The sequence below is a fragment of the Equus quagga genome, chromosome 9 (assembly GCF_021613505.1).
Source record: "Equus quagga isolate Etosha38 chromosome 9, UCLA_HA_Equagga_1.0, whole genome shotgun sequence".
Classification (NCBI taxonomy): domain Eukaryota; kingdom Metazoa; phylum Chordata; class Mammalia; order Perissodactyla; family Equidae; genus Equus; species Equus quagga.
Window position 1 is genome coordinate 74,368,022 of NC_060275.1, and position 21,112 is coordinate 74,389,133.

Below are 21,112 nucleotides of genomic sequence, written 5' to 3' on the forward strand. Positions count from 1 at the left end.
AAAGATGTGAAAGAAAAAATATGGTCCATATACAATTCTCAAAATGATTCTAACAGGGTTTTTTGGTATTTGCATATTTGGTATTTGCATCACTTATTTGCATAACATTAAAAAAAAACATGGAATTAAGAATGTTTTATAGACTTCGGGCTAAATTACAACCACCCTATAATAGAAACTGAACAATCAGCATGACATAATTGAGATGAAAAAGTACACCAAACACACTCTTCTTTTGGCACCTCTACTCTAAAATAAAAAACCAAAACAGATAAACAGAATTTGGGGGAGTACTATAAGCATTATGGCCTATGAGTTAGTTCATCATATATAGGGAGATATCCATTTTCATTCATAACACATTACTGAAAACATGTGAAAATCAAATACGTAACAGTCTAACAAATGTTTTAACAAGGGCTCCATCCACAGGGGGTTTTGAAAAATAATTCCCTAATGACATCTCAACTCTTAGATAACATTTCCAACAGAATATTTAATATTTCACAAGGCCCTTTAATTTTTTTCTTTTCCTTCAGAAATGCGTAAGTTCAAAGACAGTCTGCCTGACATCACACCTGATGATTACATAGTTTTTCTACATATTTATGGGATCTTTGCACTGGAATAATTTAATTATAGGTTTTCAGCTACTTTTTCAAGAAGCAGAGGAAATATAATCTTCAAATAATTGCACACTTTGGTATAAAGATAGTGACTTCACTCAAACTTCAAAATTAAACTATTATGTGTCAGAAAGTACTGCTGTAAGATGGCTCAAAATGTCTGCAAACCTAATAGGAAAAAATCAAATTCAGTATATGACCGATAGTTGAAGGATATATAAAAGATGGTGTTGTTCAATGGTTAACATAGGAAAATGTTAAAGAATCAGACTACTGAAAACAATTTTCATAACCATTTCCTATCTGAGTTCTGAAAACAAAAAGTACTACTGGTAACTATATCTTACTGTTATTTACTGATGACACAGTCATTGAGCTGCTTAGGCTATTAGTGTTCTGAAAGCTGAGTATGGACAGAAACATAAAAGCACTTTTTAATTTACTAAGCAAGAGGAATTGCAAATTTTTGGAGAAAAAGGTTTAGTTAGAGGTTTGGGGAGAAGCAGATCAGAAAATTCATTTCTACAAAAAGAAAAAAAATCTTTAAGAAATTTTCATCAGCCAAATAATATGTAAATGAGATTTAAAAATGGCCAAATCTTGTTTCTATAATCAATTTTTTTAAACAATTTACTGCAATTGTATAGTGATCTAAAGCATACAAACATTTGTAATAATTTCATACTCACGAAACCTTATGAGTTACATGAGCTCAGAATTATCTTCACCATTTTATACATGAGGACACAAGGCTGAAGACCTGCCCAAGCTAAGCAGCAGGAACAGGGACTTGACATGAGTTTAAAACACAGTTTCAATGGCCAAACTTTCTTAATGTTGCTTATAAATCAATATAAAAATGAAATAATGTAGGGGGCTGGCCCTGTGGCATAGTAGTTAAGTTCGCCGCACTCCGCTTTGGCAAGTTTGTGGGTTTGGATCCCAAGTGCAGACCTACACCACTCATCAGCCACCCTGTGGTGGCAACTCACATATAAAGTGAGGGAAGACTGGCAACAGATTTTAGCTCAGGGCTAATCTTCCTCAGGCCAAAAAAGGGGAGAACTGGCAACAGATTTTAGCTCAGGGCTAATATTCCTCATCAAACAAAATAAATAATGTAATCAACGTAATAAGAACCCCAACTGCTAAGAAAATCATGAGATACTATTACTTTAGAAACCAGAACCTAGATCTGCTCAAAATGATTAAGGGTTACTCAAAACTGCCACTGCAGTTGCATAATGTTGAGTTTGAATCCCAGCAATGCCACTAATATGTCTGAACTTTGACAACTTCCATAAAGTCTCAAATTGTATAAGATAATAAATTCTAACCCCCACCCAAAGGATTTTGTGAGGATTAAATGAGAAACTTATGCAAATCACTTGGCACAGAAGTTGGTAACTTGTCATCCCTCAATACTTGATGGCAATTCTCATCAATTCCTTTAGAATTAATAAACAGGCTTGAGGTGTTAGAATTCTCTAATAGATCCAGAAGCATATTCCAATCCGCTTAGTGTTTCCTAATTAGGTATTTTCCTAATACCTCGCAGATTTACTTCAGTTCTTTTCAAACAAGAATATGCGGTGGTGAACTCGGACATAAGAAATTACAGGATAACTGAAGGGTAGCTCCAGGATTATCAATTTTTCATAAAGATTAAGAGTGATGGGGAAGTTGAATAATTTAACAATTAAATAATAATTTAACTGTTAAGAACTTTGCATACTATTTTAATATTAAGCCAAACATGAATATAATGTGGACTAGACTGCAAAACACACTTACTTTTTAAGGTAAAGATAACAGATTTCTGCGAATATTTGTATTTGCTGACAGACACTTGTAGCTATGCCCTCACACTGAATTTTAAGAAATACTACTAAGTATAAAACAGATCTGCTAAGAGGTATAAAATTCTGCTTTCTGAACACCTCTACATTGCTGATCCAATTTTTCAATCTTTCAATTTTCTTAACTCATTTTTTAAGAACTCGAGTATAAATGTCAATTTTGAATAATACATAACTAAAATGACACCCTATAAACTAGACATATTTTAATGAATGTTTTAATTTTTAAACAATGTAAATAAAGCAAAGATATTAATGAATTCTACATACACTCTACTTACCTCTCTGACATTTATTTTCATGTTTTACAACAAAATTACCTGCATGTTGACTCTTTCAATCACACAAGAAAGGACGTGTAAAACATGCATCTTTGTGTCACATTCTGTAACTTGCTGCAGTAACTGAAAAAGTAGTGTGAACATGGTTTCCAAATACTGCAGACAAAAGAAAAAAAGGTTCTAAATAGAAATGTTAAAGACCTTTACATACAGACACAAAGAAATAAGAAATAAAATTAAATCATAATGTCAAAGTAATAAAAGACAAACAGCCAAAACCATAGCAACTAACCTAAACAACTTCCAACTGCTGAAGCTGCCAATATTCAGGACAGTGCTGCTTTTCCTTTACAGCTGCTAAACGTGTGCATTTTAGAATTTAATTCATCCATAAACTGACTAGTGTTTTCAGGGGAAAACTATGCCTAAACTTTTTGTGTTTAAACTGCTAAGTAAACTGTTAACAGTGCCCTGTCATTGCTCTTCCACATATGCCTGCTGTTTTGCAACGTCTACTCACTCACGCAAAAGAACACCAATTATTGCCCTCACATATCAGCTCTCTGACGTGGCCCTTAGCATGTGCTGCATGGAGATATAAATTTCTGTAGATAAATACTTGTAATTCTAAGAATGACAGAATATTTCTTATTAGGAAATAGAAAACAAATATCCCAGCTCTTAACTCCTACATTACAAAAGTTATAATACGAATTATAGGATTATATTACAGCAAGAAGCCAGACACACAGAACATATATTTGTTCTGTGAGATATTTGTTCATTTTTACATAGACTGCTGAAACATATTTCTTTCATCCAAAGATACCTAGTGATTCTTTTATTAAAGAAAAATCTCGGCTCTACAAGCTTCCCCATCTATGACCCCCACAACAAATACAGACATATTTTATCACAAACTTTCTTCTTGTACAGTCCTCTTAAGAACAACAAATACTACCAGCCCAGTCTTATTACATATTTAACAAATGCTTACTAAGTACCAATTATATAAAAACACCATGCTAGGTGCTGGGGGGTAAGTGAAAAACAAAAAGAGAAGTAAGACTTGGTATTCTGCTTTTCAAGTAATTTGCAATCTAGTGTAGGACAAACATATATACACAAACAACAGTAAAAGTAACAGACACACAAGAAATGACATTACTAGATGTTTTACAATTTTGAGAAAAGAAAAAGTTTAGCAGTCACCTCCAAAATAGATGACAAGATAGCTAAACAAAAACATGGAGTATAAAAGTGAACTGTTTCAAATAAGTTACCAATAAAAGTAATTACTTTCAAAACAATCTAATACACTTTTAAATTCAGTTTCAACAAGTAACAGATATAATTTCAGGTATAAAACAACACAATATTCAAAAGACATAAGCAGAAACTGTCATAAAATCTAGAAACAAATATTCTTACCGGTAGAAACTGATCTGTTCTAAACTCAAAATCATCTACAGGTGAAGGGCAGTTAAGGAATACCGAGAATATAGGAGATTTATCACAATGAAATATATACCAAAACCAAATATAACAAGCCAACCAAAAATTAAATATTAAACTATCTCATAAATTCACAAAATAATTAACAATTTTAAAGTGGTGTTAAGATTCTTCACAACTAAGTATTTCAAAATTTTTTTAAGGATATTTAACTTCAGAGTTGTAGCTGTTTCAATACGAACCTAAAAGAAAGTACATCATGAATTTTGAATCATTCTAATACTTAACATCATTAATATCAAATGGCAAAACAATTATTCCAAATCACTTTCTATTTTGTTAAAATTAAAGATACAGAGCATATTAGCATCTAGACATAAAAAGTACACTCTCCTTATTTAGCATGGGCTAGACAGAAAAATAAAGTGGTGTCTATTCCCACACTTCTCAGTTTCCCATAATTTGCTTAAGGTGTCTTTAAACCAGAGGGTGCTTCCTGAAAGAAAAATAATTTGCCCTAAATTTAGGGAGAGGATGGGACTGAGAGAAAACAGTGTGAAAGTGATGCCAGAGAGAAAGGGAAGGTTGAGAAGCAGAGAGGAGAAGCAGGAAAATGAGGCAGGGTTGGGGAAGCTGGAAGATGTGTAAGTCAAGAGTGAGGGAGGAGAAAAGAAGAGGAGGAAGGAGGCAAAAGAACACAACTTCCCATCGGTCACCTCAATTACACGAAATGTTTGAAATAACCAAAAGACATAGTCTGAGATTTTCTAAATCTCAAAGTTCACAAATACAGAAAGGTCTGGACGAGCTCTTGACCTCCTCAAGTCATATTTTCTTTGTATATCAGCAGGTTACCTGGGCAAATCACATCATGACAGCATCATCCCCTCATTTTCTTTCAAGTTTTACCTGGACTTCATCAGCGACATCGGCACAGGCTACCAGACTTACAGTTTCCACGTAAAATACCATGAACTCAAGCCACGACTAAATTCTACATTCTACTTTGTAAAATAATATACCTAAAATTTTTATTTCCTGGCTAAGAGTCATTACTTCCTTAGATGCTACACTTCCCACATCAGTAACGCAACTGGTGGGTTTTTTGCAGCCATATTTCACAAAGAAGCAGTTTTAATCATTTTACAGGATCTTCTGATGACCTGAGATGCTGATTTAGGCACGTTCACCAAATGCTAAGTACTCTACTGCCAAATCTACAGATTCCAAGAGCCTAGAGTGCAGATGTTTTCTCACCTGCCTTTTCTTTTTATTGTCTCTAAAGGTAACATGAACATTTCCAGATTTTCAAATGATTTAACAAATTTGCTGATTAACACATGGAAAGCACTTTGCCAAGTGTTTTACTATGAAACAACCTAATGAAAAGATGGTATACTCATGCAATTAAAAATATTCAATAAAGAACTATTAACTCCTGCATTGTGTCGGGTGAAGAAAAAAAGCTGAGCAAGACACACCTAGCACTTGCCCTCAGAAGGTTTACAATGCAGAAGGGGGAAAAAACCACCCAGGTATTACATAATTATTAATAAAAATAGCTAACTTGAAAAGCATAAGAACCGGATAATCCCCTTGAGGACATGGACTATTTCTAGTCATCTTAAAATTGTCAGCATTTAGTTCAGTATGAGGCACTGTGTTAATAATTTAATTCACAAACATCAAGACATGAAAGCCCCCCCAAAATGGAAACAAACTGCCTAAACACTAATCCCTAAATCACTCACTTTCCCTCCACAAAAGAACAGAAAAAAAAGAACCAGAGACACACTTGACCCATAACCATGACATCCATACAAATAAGTATAGGAAACAAAAGAGACACTTCAAGGAAAACTAGCTGCATTTTCTCTCCTAACAAAAGGAAGTCTGTGCAATATTATAAGCAGAGAAAATGATAATGGATTGAGACGACTTGCCTACACTCTAATTTAACTGCAAGAATAGGAACCCAGAGCATAAGGGAAAACAAAAAGCACACAGAGTTTAAGAAAACAGAGGAGCATTTAAAATATGACAAATAAAAGTAAGAACAAAATTAGCTCTTCCTGAGCTATAAAAGAAATAGCAAGTATTTACCACATGGCATAGAGACAGAATGAATTTTTGCAGCAATTCATAAGTAATAGTCAAAAAAATGAGAACCTGAATTCACAGAATGAAGAGTTTGGGACTGTGACAGAAGACTGGCAGAAGACAATCTAGCACAATTCTTAGGACACTAATTGTTCAATAAATACTTGATAAATAAACGCAAGAAAACAAAACAAAAAATCTTCCTTTAAAAAGACTCTACACTGACTTTTCATAGAATAAATCCAGCCTTCCCAAAGGAGAATGAAACCCTAAGTATCCAGAATCAGATCCAGACTGTGAACTCAGTCTGTGAGTCCACCACACACCTCCAGCTGAAGCCTCAGAAAACTCCTGAGAAGATAACAAGCTAATTCCATACTGAGGCAAGCAAGTGCCATCAAGGTATCAGAAACATTGGAAGGACCCCAGAGAGCATGAGAGCAACAAAGGAATGAACGAGAAGAACCAAGGTCAACACGACTTCCAAAGAAGACTGCTATAAAGATAAAGGTCATGAGACACTTCCGTGCCCAGCGTCAGAGAATGAGCCTTGGGATAACTGTCTAGCTTGGACTAGGCTAATGCCTGCCCACTTCCACAGCCAGCCCACGGCAATGAAGGCAATTCCACACACTAAAGCTGGTCGTCAGCCTGCCCATGAAGATGGCTGTTTCTTTGCTGGAAAGACAACAACCAGAGCACACCTTACCACCAAACCATAAACGTTCTGGTTGTACCCCAATTTACATTTTACACAGCCTCTCACAGGTTGAAAGAGTACACTAACGCTAATTTTTTTAGGAGCTTAGTGCTTGTTTTATTGAAGGTTGCATAAGTAACGTAAGTAAAACTTTTAAAAAAATTACTTGTAATTTCCAAAATTGAAAAATATAATTGGCTCAGAAATCTTAGAACCTAAAGAAGCCCAGTATATAAATAAAATATTCTAGTTAAAGAATCATCTGGGGTCCTAGGAAAAGAAAGTTCCTCTTACCTAAAATTTAGTCATTCTGTTTACACAGTGGTAGGAGCACTCAAACCTGAAACTTGCCATAAGCACCACACCTGCTAAGTAACATGTGCTAAGAGGGACGGAAGGGAGCATGCAGAAGCTATTTTTTTCAAATGGGTTTTTCAGTGAAGCACCGTAGCATTGCTGCCTTTATTAAAAAAAATAATAAAAATGGAATCTTACTTCACATCATGTCCAAATATAAATTCTGGGTGGAATAAAGAGCCAACGGTAAAGAAAATACATGTATTAAACAAGAAACAAAAAAGAATAAAGCAGAAAAAGTAAATCAATAGATCTGATTGCACTAAAATTAAAAACCTCTGCCCAAGACAGAATGAGAGTAGAAAGACAGAGAGATTCAACTGCAGTCATAATTTATTCCTTTAATAAAGTATTTGAAATATAAATGGAAAATTATTACAATGGAAATATGGAAAACTGAGTGGTAAGCACACAGGTGCTTGTTATGTTAGTCACTGAATTTTTCTCTTTCCTTGATATAATTCTTAACTTTTAAAAAGTAAAAAATTAAAAGCCTTAGGGCCTACAATGGAGAAAAGAAAGTCTCTTCAACAAATGGTGCTGGGAAAACTGGACAGCCACATGCAAAAGATTGAAAATTGACCATTCTTTTTCACCACACACCAAAATAAACTCAAAATGGATCAAAGACCTAAAGATTAGGCCTGAGACAATAAGTCTTTTGGAAGAGAACATAGGCAGTACACTCTTTGACATCAGTTTCAAAAGAATCTTTTCAGACACTATAACTCCTCAGGTGAGGGAAACAATACAAGGAATAAACAAATGGGACTTCATCAGACTAAAGAGCTTCTTCAAGGCAAGGGAAAACAGGATTGAAACAAAAAAACAGCTCACTAATTGGGAAAAAATATTTACAAGCCACTTATCCGACAAAGGGTTAATCTCCATAATATACAAAGAACTCACACTGCTTAACAACAAAAGAACAAACAACCCGATCAAAAAATGGGCAGAGGACATGAACAGACATTTCTCAAAAGAAGATATGAATATGGCCAATAGACACATGAAAAGATGTTCATCATCGCTAATCATCAGGGAAATGCAAATCAAAACTACACTAAGATATCACCTTACACCTGTTAGATTGGCAAAAACATCCAAAACCAAGAGTGACAAATGTTGGAGAGGTTGTGGAGAAAAAGGAACCCTCATACACTGTTGGTGGGAATGCAAACTGGTACAGCCACTATGGAAAACAGTATGGAGATTTCTCAAAAAGTTAAAAATAGAAATACCCTATGACCCAGCCATCCCATTACTGGGTATCTATCCTAAGAACCTGAAATCAGAAATCTCAAGAGTCCGTTGCACCCCTATGTTCATCACAGCATTATTTACAATAGCCAAGACGTGGAACCAACCTACATGCCCAGAAACTGATGATTGGATAAAGAAGATGTGGTATATATACACAATGGAATACTACTCAGCCATAAAAAAAGACAAAATTGGCCCATTCACAACAACGTGGATGGACCTCGAGGGTATTATGTTAAGCGAAATAAGCCAGTCAGAGAAAGACGAACTCTATATGACTCCACTCATAGGTGGAAGTTAGTATATTGATAAGGAGATCTGATCGGTGGTTACCAGGCAAAAGGGGGGGTGGGGGGAGGGCACAAAGGGGGAAGTGGTGTACCCACAACATGACTAACAAAAATGTACAACTGAAATCTCACAAGGTCATAATCTATCATAACATTAATAAAAAAAAAAAGATGCTAACATCACTAATCGTAAGAAAAAAGCAAATGAAAACTACAAAGAGATATCACCTTATACCTACTAGGATGGTTACTATTAACAAAAAATCTCCAGAAAATAACAAGTGTTGGCAAGGATGTGGAGACATTAGAACCCTTGTACAGTGTTGCTAAGATAGTAAATTGGTGCAACCACTAGGAAAAACAGTATGAAATTTTCTTTAAAAATTAAAAATAGAACTACCATATGATCCAGCAATCACACTTCTGGATCTATACCCAAAAGAATTAAAAGCAGGGTCTCAAAGAGATATTCTTACATCCATGTTCACAGTAATACTATCCACAATGGCCAAGACATGGAAGCAATCCAAAGAGCCATGAATGGATAAACAAAATCTGGTATATACACATAATAGAATAGTATTCAGCCTGAAAATGGAAGGAATCCTGTTACGTGCTGCAGCATGGACCAATCTTGAGGACAGTAAGATAAGTGAGATAAGCCAGTCACAGAAAGATTTTTTTATAGTATTTCATTTCTATGAGGTATCTAAAGTAGCCAAATTCATAGAAACATAAAGTAGAATGGTGGTTACAAGGTGTAGAGGGAGGGGGAAAAGGGGAATTGCTGTTTAATGGGTGTCGAGTTTCAGATTTGTAAGATGAAAAAGTTCTGGTGATCTGTTTCACACCAATGTAAATATACTTAACGGTATATTTAAAAATGGTTAAGATAGTAAATTTTTAAGGTTTTTTTTAACACAATAAAAAAATTAACATTCTAAAAAAAAAAAAATTAAAAGCCTTCCTTTCTGAAAGAATGAGTTAGAAATAAGCTTAGAAGTAAAAAATTTCAAAGTAGTAGTTAGCTTAAACCTAATCAAATTTTCCCAACATTTATTACAAAAAGTTTCCAAATACTGTAAAACTATAAATGCTTGCTCATGCCTAGATCAAGTTTTAGTTTATAAAATTTGGATGTCTCACACTAGCTAGTAAATCCAAATTGCTAAACACTGAGAAAAAGTTACAATATTTCAAGTAAACCAAAAACATTTCACTCTTTGCACTATATTCCCCCAGATCAAACAATAACATTAAAACTGTCATCAACTACTGGAGATAGAGATGTACTCTACCCAGTGGCCTCTGATATAATATCATTTATGGAGCCCTTCCCTAACTGGAGAAGTTGCTTTCTCTGGTTGCTGCACTATTTCTACTCTGTCGTAGTTGGTCTCATACATAACTGTAAGATGGGAAGCCACACAGACAACTAGAGTAGCTCAGGATTAAATCTATCTCAACTCCATAAGAGCAGCACTCAAGCAAGACAATGCCGATTCTGAAAGCGAGAGAGGATTTAGATTCATGTGTATGTGTATTACATACAAATGCATGTTTATATGTTTGTACATATGTCTACAAGTTTGTACATTGTTGCATATATGTATGTGAGTATAAAGTATCTTCCAACATTTCATTAGCCAGCATTTTTCATAAGTTGAAATTAAAGCAGTATCTCTTACATACTCTCGATCTTAAATGTACTCTAAAAAAAAGGGGTGGGCAGGCCAAAGTAAGCAACATTAACTTAGTGCCTTACTACCAACGTTGTCTTCTTAAGAAGTAATATCAAAATAATTCGGCAGGATAAAACAATCATACCAGATGTAAAAATGAGATGTAGCCACCAGAAGATGTACAAGAAAAGGGCAAAAGTTGAACCTACAGCAACATTTCCTCAATGTATTCCTTGGATATTAATGTATTTGTCATCTTGAATAATCACAATGCCAATGTACACTTTAAAGGCTCTGATCAGTCCTATAGTAAAGAGGAGTATTTGAACACTTAGTCCAGTGTTTTCCAAATTTACCTGGCTATGAAACCCTTTCTCTCCAATAACGCTTGTTTATATGTGATAGAATTAATGTTCAGCTTTTAAAACGCTGACCTAAATAACTCATTTTTCTCTTCATTTCTCTCTTAATAGACTCATTAAAAAAAAAGTGTATGATCCAAGGAGTTTCTCTTTCTCCCAAAGAAAACTTAACTGAAATTTAATCTTTTGTAACACTTTCATAAAGCACTTAATGTCTTCTCTCTGATACCACTGACAAAATAGCAAATAATATTTCCAACTAAGAAAACAAAAATTAAAATCTTATGTCTTTATTCTAAAGCTACTACAAAAGTAATTCTAGCAAATAGTAATCTTAGAAACAGCTACGTTTCATTAATAAACTTCTAAGAATTTAAACATGGTAAAATAAAACTGAATTCCTTTGTAACTTCTCATGCTTAATTATTTAATTATAGAATTATATTTAAATTTTCAATTATTTACACAAAGTAAATAATATTGAAGTAAAAACTCCAAAGATCAGTTCTATTCACCTTTGGAATGTATCACGCTCCTCCAAGAGATTTATCTTTCTAATTACATTTTCTTTCACTGAACATTAAAAGTAGTTTATATGATCGTGGCACATGTGTAAAAACAAGAAAAGTATGGCCCAAGCCTTTGCTGAAAAACAGACTAATCAGGTGGGTTCAAAATTTTTTAAAAGGGGGGCATGCTGAGACATGATTAAATAAGCTCTTAGCATAATTTAGGGGAAAAAATCATTTAATTTTATCTAAAAAAATTTGAAATGCAGAAAAAAGACAACTGGATTCACTTTTTTTAAAGACTATGCTGGAGTCAAATATAAGCCTAAGACAAAGAAAAGGTATATTAAGTCATGAATATATTCACTTAGGCATAAAATAAAACAATGGTGGGGAAAAAATATTTTATATAATGCTGAACTTCTTAAAAAAAAAAACCTCTGAGTAACTGAAGTATATAATAAAGCAGCAAACTTACTGCTTTGAAGAAAAATAAAGCAACAAAGAAGGCATCATCAAATTTAAGACTATTATGTGAACAAGAACATACATAAAGAAAAAATCCTAAAAGAAACAATTCCAAAGGCTAAACAAAAAACTCTCAAATATGAGAGACAAAGAAAGAACCAAAAGTAAGGGTGAACTAGATCATGGTACTATCTCAAATGTAAGAATGACAAATTCTACCCTGAACAAGAATATGTAAGCTATAAAAGGATCTTTATAAATTTTTTTTTATTCTTACTAAAAAATTATAAATGATTTTAGAATCAAAGGACTCTCCTCCGTCAAATCAAAATGCTCACCAAGGAATAACGACAGCAGTCAAAGGCCACCAACATTCCAAAGAGAAACAGGAACCATATCTGTATCTGAAGTTTAACATAGGCTAAACGAAAAATAACTTTTCTAAGACATTTAAGCAACATACCACTAAGTCCTGATCTTGAAGCAAGTTACAAATTGCCTCATATAACATGGGTCTTAAGTCAGACTTGAATTTCACAGAAATCCACTGACCGATGAGCCAAATCACCCTGCGTCGCAATGGCTTATACCTAGATAGAAAAAAATCATGAAATTAAAATGTTAAATATTTTAAGAAGTTTATTTCACTTAGTATATTTCATCATTTAAATCTAAAACGTACTAAGAAAGCGATCTACATTTTTCAGATGAAAGTTTAAAAGCTAGTTCTAAATGTACCACAGTATAAATACTAACAATGTTCTGATCTAAAAAACTGAAAATTCTTAGCCAGATATATTGTAAATCTGATTATTCTGTATTAAAGAACTGTAAGAAAGATATGTAGATAACAACCAAGTCAATTTCTGTTCCTACATAATCAAAGACAGTTAATCCAAACAGGCATAACTAGCTAATGTTCCAAACCCTAAGGCCAGCAAGCCCCCAAAAGTAATAATAAAGGAGCTTCTGTATTCAACTTTCCAATTCCAATTCTGTTAATCTCATAAAGACTATTTTCAGAATACTGTGAGAGATTTCTAGACTTACATAAAATATTCATATAAATTTACACTGATTTCAGCTAAGTGCTCTAATTTTGTATGAGGTGTCCAATTATATAAAGTGACAGATCATCAAAAATAATGATTTATATTTTAAAAGTTGCAAAATATTTGTAGTAACGTGTACATACATTTCTTTTTCTATGGTCATCTTTGCTAAAGGAAATGAAGGTTCTTTAGGCAAAGAGAAAAACCTCAAAGCTATAAACAATTGTGTGCAAAAATTCCACCCACAAAGACTCTTCTTGATACTATATAAATTTTAGTGGCAAGATGATATTTATTTCTGGGTGTAAATGAAATAAGCTAATGAACATACCATAATTTTTAGAAAATTACAATCTCATAAGATGATCAAGTACACCGAAAGAATTGCCCATTAAAGTTGCAAAAAATGGGGGCCAGCCAGGTGGTGTAGTGGTTAAGTTCACGCACTCCACTTTGGCAGCATGAGGTTCACCAGTTCAGATCCTGGGGACGGACCTACATATCACTCCTTAACTCATGCCGTGGTGGCATCCCACATAGAAGAATTAGAAGGACTTGCAGCTAGGATATATACAATGATATGCCGGGGCTTTGGGGAGAGGAAAAATAAGACAGAGAGAGAGAAAGAGGAAGAGTGGCAACAGATGTCAGCTCAGGGACAAGTTTCCTCACCAAAAAAATTCTGTGAACTCTGAACTCTGTTTACTTTGTTAAGGAAAAAAAGAAGGTGCAAAAAATGTTAAGTATTTCCTGCCCTCAAAAAGTTTATAACATACGTAAAAGAATTAAAGAACACAAAGCTGTATACTAGGATTTTAGAACGGCAAGAGAGAAGAGTGGACGGGAGAATGGGATTTGAACAGCCTTTAAGATAAGCAGTATTTTGGGCAGAAAATTGAAAAAACGCCATTTCAAGGGATAGGGACTGCTTGAACAAAGTCACAGATGTAAAAATAAACACTTATGTACAGTAAATGAAGAAACCACAAAACCATCAATTTTGGACTGAGATCTTTGAGATTACCACATTCAACATTCTATTCCAGACAAAGAGCATGAAGCTCAGAAAGGTCAAATTCCAAAGCTATAGTCACTTCTGGGCAGAGTTAAGATTAGGGATCAGTTTGTTCCTCAAAGTGTAGTCCCTGCATCTGCAGCATCACTACCCTGGAAGTGTGACAGAATCACACACTCTAACCCAGAGAACCTGTAGTTTTTGTTTGTTTGTTTGTTTGTGTGTTTGAGGAAGATTAACCCTGAGCTAACATCTGCCACCAATCTTCCTCTTTTTGCTGAGGAAGATTGGCCTGAGCTAACATCCATGCCCATATTCCTCTACTGTATATGTGGGCCGCCTACCACAGCATGGCTTGATGAGCAGTGCTAGGTCCACGCATGGGATCCGAACTGGTGAACCCCGCACCGCCAAAGTGGAGCACGGGAACTTAACTGCTACACCACCAGGCTGGCCCTGAGAACCTGAATTTTAACAAGATCACTAGGTGATTCACAAGCATATTAAAGTTTGAGAAAAACCAGTCTATATCAGCTCTCTCCAAAAGAAATATAAGGCAAGCCAAGTATGCAATTTTAAATTTGTTAGTACCCATATTAAAATAAGTAAAAAGAGAAAGGTGAAATTTTAATAATACTTTTACATATCTCAATATATCCAAAATATTATCATTTCAACACATAATCAATCAACACATATTTTACACTGTGTTAGTTTTTAAACTTGAATTTTAATTAAAATGAGAGCCATTTCCTCAGTTGCACTGCGTACATTTCAAGTACTCAACAGCCATATGCCCTAGGTGCTGTACTAGACAGCATAGGTGCAGAATAAATAGCCTCTAGGGTTTAAGGACAATCAAACCACGTATTTATCTCCCTACTGAAGGCTTTCTCTCCATCAAAGGTTCACTAGCTCACTGAGGGCAAAGTCATAGGCCATCTCTCTCACCACTGGCTCCACAGAACATGGCAAATTCCAAGTGTTGAAAATATCTATTGATTAGCTAAATGACAGAATAACTGAATGGATAAATAGCTACTTATTGGTCAAAATTACTTTTAAAGCATCTCTACCTCTACAATTTTATGGCTCTAAATATTTATTAAACGATCCATATATGGATGGCCTTCTACTCAGCATTAAAGTAGTCGAGAAACGTCAGCTGATCTATGACTATATGCTGAGCATTCTGATAGGTACCACACTATAGAAAACAAATCAACAGAAGTGCATGATTCAAAACAAGAACAAAGTCTCTTGGAATTTTTTTAAGTCTCTACTTTTAAACTAGGAAAAAATTTATAAAAGCTATGAAAGATCTTTGCCTTCCATTTTACTCATTCAGTATCTGAAACTAAAATAACTAGGCAAGTACTTAAACATATATGAAACATAAGAATTGCGCAATAGTTCTCCTAAACGTCAGATCTGTACTACTGAATTAGGCACCTCAATACGAGCCTAAAGTGTATCCAAACGCTTTGAGCTACAATGTCTCCACATCCTACTCTACCCTCTCCCAAAAGACATGCCGTGTGCTCTGTGTGATCCCAAGGCGGTCACCTCTTGTGGATGTTACTCTGGTTAGGCTACTTCTGACACCAAGCCTAGCCCCTGCTAAGTCTCCAACTGGCTTTCTTTTGTACACATTTTCTTTCTAGATTCAGAGACCTCCATCTTCCCTTACCTTTGCATAAAATTTCCTCCTGGAAACTATCTTCTCTAACATCAAATACTTCATACACGTCACAATTCACATTTGAAATAACATAACAAACTGCTTTGCTTATTTTTCAGTTGTAAGATTCACAAGTCTCATTCCTTTCTACACTACACACGATCAGCTAAGTCATACAATGACTTTCTTCTAATTTTAAGCAAATTTAATGCCTTTTTGTCTTCATTAGAAAAATAAACAAGGTAAAAGAAGTGTATAATAAAGTTTTATACTTGCCTATTGTGAATGACTTGTAATTCTGGAAGAAGTTGGTTTTTAAACCACTGATCAAAATCAACACTGTCAAACAGCTCATAAGCCGCTAATCCAACAGCATTATACACTAAGAAGAAGATTTGAGAGGAAAATAATTTTAATTTCAGACACTGGACCAACTGCTCAGCATCCTTGTGTAAGAAACTAGGCCTTAGGGACTACTTTGAAACATATAAAGGGAAATCTACAATATGTTAATCAGGGAAATTACTTTAAACAGACATTTTAGAAATATTATTTAAGTTACTTTATGTTTTTCCTAAATACTCCTTAGTGCTTTCAAACAGAAAATTACATTCATTTAAAAATATTGAAGTCAAATTACAAAAATCATAAAATAACATCTGCTTCCAAATGGCTGGAATATTTTATGATCTGGTCCCTACTTACCCTCACTCCAGCCTGATCTCTCACCACAACCCCTTAACCTCTCTGTTCCAATTAAACCAAAATACTTCAGTTCCAAACCTAACTGTGCTTGCTCCTCTTCCCTTCAAGCTTTTGTACATACTGCTCCTTCTGCCTGGAACCGTCTTCCCACACTGCCCCTCCCCCTGCTAACTCCCACTTACCCTTGTGTTCTCCCGTTACACTTCCTTAGGAGACTTTCCCTAGGCACACCAAAACTCCCTTGTGGTTTTCCACAGTACTACCTCATTCTCACCTTTTTTGGCATTAATCAACTGGTACTCTTATAATCAACTGTCTGCTTACTCAGGTTTACCTCCCTCCCAAGACAGTTCCTGCATTTTGGGCACCCTTGAATCCCAACTTTCCCAGCATAACACCTACCACAAAGCAAACACACCATCTCCTGAGGAAACAAATGTTTCTAAACCATTTTAGTTTAACATACCAGCATCTTTGATTAATAGTGCATTCATATCTTCCACATTAGTGGGCCCTGAAAAAACAAATATCAGTAAAGGTAAATAAACCTAGTTTTTAAAAGATATTTCATTTAAACTCAATTTGTTAGTTTCTCGATTCAGTTAAGTACAATATATTTTGTGATATTAAATACTCATATAGGCATAAAGGGAAAGTCTAAGTTTTGTTATCGTCACCATTAGAAAATACAGGTACAACATCTAAAGCCATATTACAGTTTTAAAAATCATTATAACACATCTGAAAAATATTATGTCAAACAACATTCTAGAAAAATATATGCCACAAATTGTTAACTATTATATTACACTCTGATTATAAAAGAAAATTCTTAAAAGAAAAAATAAAAAGATGAATACCACAACAGAAAAAACAAACAAAAAAAATAAGAATAGGCAATTTACACAAGAAGTTCTAAACAAAAAATAAACCAGGTCATGACAGTCTATTAAAGGATGACAATAAAATGAAAAGTACAAACAGAAAAGTGATAGCCATTACATAATATGGAAACTTTAGAATAAAAAGTTGGCAGTCTCTGCACTACTATCCAGAAAGAAAACTATGGTTAAGACATAAAAAACACAGTTTACTTAAGAAGTACATTTCTTTACAATAGAAAGATTTCTGCCAAGTTTATCAAAGCATTTTTCTGCTGTTAAAAATGAACTCTTAAGCTCACTAGTCTAATAAGCTAAAGTAAAGTACAGCCCTAAATAAGCAAATTGTTCCAGAAAGAAAACTAACTAAACTCTGAAATCAATGAAAACCTTACCAGCACACAGAAAATTATCAGTGTAACCTAAATAGCTTATAGACTTTCCTACACTGGTTTAAAAAAAATACACAGGAAAAAACAGAAATAATATTCTAAACTCAACAAAAAGGTAACTTAGGCAGTATAACTATTATCAAATTTAAGAATGCGTAATCCTGCATTAAGAAATTCAGCTGTACATTAGAAATCAATCTACACAAAAATACAATTAACGTTCAAATTATCTTTAAAAATTAACACAGTAAAATTTGACTGACAGCTCATTTTTTCCCTCGGTTTATAATTTATGCAGGGACACTATTAAGCTTTTGAGAGAACAAAAGCCTAAAGAGTGAGCTACCCTCCAACAACTTGAAACAAGATCAGGAACCTCCTTCCCTACAGGAGATCTCTTGCTGTTACTTCCTTAGATCACCACCTCCTCAATCCTTGATGCCTTACAGTGTGATCCTGCCCCAACCAACTAAATAATCTACTGTCTCTGAAGATTCCACTGCCTTCTGTCTCTTACAGCAGCGGACTTCTGACAACATGCTCTTCTCCAGGATTCATGGGCACACTTCTCTTCACACTTCTGAGACAGCTTCTTACCTCACTTTTTTGCAAGCCCTTCACCTCTTCATATCCCTAAAGGTGGGAAGTCTTAGGTTCTGTCTTTAAACATCTTTTCCTCTCCCAAGGTTCCTTACATATACACTCCGAAAGTATACCTCTATCTCCAACCACTACTAGTAACTGCTTTCCCTGTCATGAAGACTCTAGAGTTCAGGATCATCTTTGATCACTTTTCCTCACCCAGCGCAATCAGCTGCCAAGAGTCAATCAAAAATTAGCTACTGAGTGTGCCAAGAATCGGGAATAATGTGTGAACAAAACAGATGTGATCAAGCCTGCTCCCTGGAATGTACAGTATAAAAGAAAGTCAGAAATGATAAATCATTGTTAATAGTTAAATAATTACTTGTATACCAAGTGTGATGATAAAGTGCTAAAAATTTCACTTCATCCCTCTTAAATCCATCATCTTCTTTCCATTCCCACTGCCACCATTCTGAGGCTAATATGCTAACCTCTTCTCCCACTACTTCTCACAACATGTTCCAGATAGACCATTTCCCCAAGCAATATACTTGCCTGCCTGCTATTTTGCTTAGGCTACTCGTATGTTGACAATAGTAAAATCTAACGCTCACATTCAAGGCCTGTCTCAAGGCCTTCTTTTGTGAATTGCCCATTCTTGTTCTCTATCCTGAAGGCCACTCCTTCAGAAAAGAACACATTCTATTCTGTCTTCCTCAAATTCATATCTACTATATGATCTAGAAAACAGTGCACTGCACATAGCAGACATTCCAACTATTTCAACTGAACATTCATTAATAGATGAATCAAAGTATCACTAAATATTCCTCACCTTGAAGTGTCTGCATCATTTCTAGAAGTACAGGAGTAAGAGTCTGGTTATATTCATGGAATATATCTATAAATAGTACTTCAGTGCAAGGCTGGAGGGAAAAAAAAACAAATTTCTGATGAAAATAATGGTATACTGTACTGATTAACTCTACAATAAAGCAAAAAATATTCATTCTTAAAACCCTAAAACTCTGAAAATGTTTCTAATTCTTGATTTTTTAAAAAAGTAGATTACTAGTTTTTGTAAACACAGCGGGAAATGATCAAATTATAATAATTTAATTCATAACATCTAGAAAGTTTATTTCTCCATTCCAATTATTTGGTATTATGCATTTAAAAATGTAAAACTAAAGAGAGAAAATGATTTACATTTTTAATTAATAATTCTTTAAATTAAAAAAGCAATCTGTAGCCACATTCATTTATAGATTGAGTACTATACATGATTGGCTGTCCAGGAATTAATATGTTAAAAAGTATATATCTTCTTAGCAATGACATAAAAAGTAACAACAGCAACTCATAAATTCAATTCACCACATAGAGTAGTTTTTCTTTTAGTAGACACAAATAGTAACAGAAATCACAGTGTTAGCTACAGAAAAAGGATGATTCATTTTGGTCCTTAAAAGTACTGAATCACCAGATGTTCATTATATAAAGGAATTATAATTAAATTTTGAAAGTGTTCTGCTTCCTGTTTAAAAAGGAATCTTACAGGTATACATACTGAAATATGTAATAATGAAATACATCATCTCAGATATTTACTTCAAAATAATCCAAGTTGGGGGGGAGGTGCTAATATGAAATAAGATTAGCCATGAGTTGATAACTGATAAACTAGGTTTTAGATATAGACTCATGATATTATTCTATTTTTTAATATATTTGAAATTTTCTATATGAGAAAGTTTTAAAAATTAAAGCAGTGAATTTTTTTAAAAAATTTTAAAGCAATTTTTCTAATTTACAATCTCATTTTCTATGTAAACTTATGAAACCAAAAACACTAAGATACATGTTTAGAAAAATAATGGCAAATTATGTAAACACAAGTCTTCACAAAAAGAACTGTTCAAAGACCACATCTGATAAATCTTCCTCAAATGTTGGTCATATCAATAAACACGTTTAAAAAGCATTCTATAACTAAAAAGCTATGGGCTGATCTCTGAGAATCACAGTAGGTAGGAAGAGAAATAATGTATCAAAAGATGCTTTATAATCACAGAAATAGGATGGAAAACACCAAAAAGAGGTAGCTTTCACTTTCAAGAACATTTTCTATTTGTGCAATTACAACTATTTCCCAATCAACTGTACTGCAAAATGAATAAAAATTCAGTTTGCAAACCCCAAACAAAAACATTTTTCAGATTAAATTTCATAATTTAAGTACTTTCCTCTCAAATGTCAATTCTTGCAATTATAGTTTTCTATCTGTGTAACAATGTTTGGAATCTTCAATAGAGTACCATTCTCTACTATGAGTTACAGAAGCATTAAGCTTCTCCCTACCAATTTTTCTCTCAATTAATACTTACCCTCAAACTGTATTTCCAAGAATCTCCTCCTGTTTCTTCCACTGCTGCAATTAAAAATATGACAAATGATGCTTTCCAGAAATGCAATAATGATGTTTCCAAAATCTTAGTTTGGAAAACAAATATTTTAAGTAATATCTGTATAATATTTCTGTGAATTTGTTAAACATAACACTAAAAGCAAATCCTCCAGAACAGAAGGCCTTACACACACTTCTTTACTATAAGCCACAGATCACATGTGTTATCTATAGATCACATGTGTGGATATCACAGTCACCTATCAAGTGCTTATATCCATAATCATCCCCACTTTCATTACTAATTCTGTATAGAGGAAAGCTCACCGCACCTGTCACTTTCAGGGTATCTGATGTTATGACACACTATAGCTACAATCCTGAGAATCATTTTATTTCAATACAATAATGTTTTACAAGTTAAAATGAATAATCGCACTTT

The 21,112-nt window shown here is 34.1% G+C and overlaps 1 protein-coding gene across 3 annotated transcripts in view; it reads right to left on the reverse strand.

Annotated features, from left to right (window-relative positions):
• The window catches only part of IPO11 (importin 11), a 225,219-nt gene that overhangs the window by 145,866 nt on the left and 58,241 nt on the right, over positions 1 to 21,112 (reverse strand). For all 3 annotated transcript variants that reach the window (XM_046671978.1, XM_046671979.1, XM_046671980.1), the window contains exons 12-19: positions 20,651 to 20,694; positions 19,099 to 19,189; positions 16,872 to 16,919; positions 15,977 to 16,082; positions 12,416 to 12,542; positions 4,430 to 4,463; positions 4,198 to 4,238; positions 2,806 to 2,922 (exon numbers count right to left, since the gene is read on the reverse strand). In XM_046671978.1, coding sequence (XP_046527934.1) covers positions 2,806 to 2,922; positions 4,198 to 4,238; positions 4,430 to 4,463; positions 12,416 to 12,542; positions 15,977 to 16,082; positions 16,872 to 16,919; positions 19,099 to 19,189; positions 20,651 to 20,694 — 608 coding nt within the window. The remainder of the gene's footprint in view (positions 1 to 2,805; positions 2,923 to 4,197; positions 4,239 to 4,429; positions 4,464 to 12,415; positions 12,543 to 15,976; positions 16,083 to 16,871; positions 16,920 to 19,098; positions 19,190 to 20,650; positions 20,695 to 21,112) is intronic.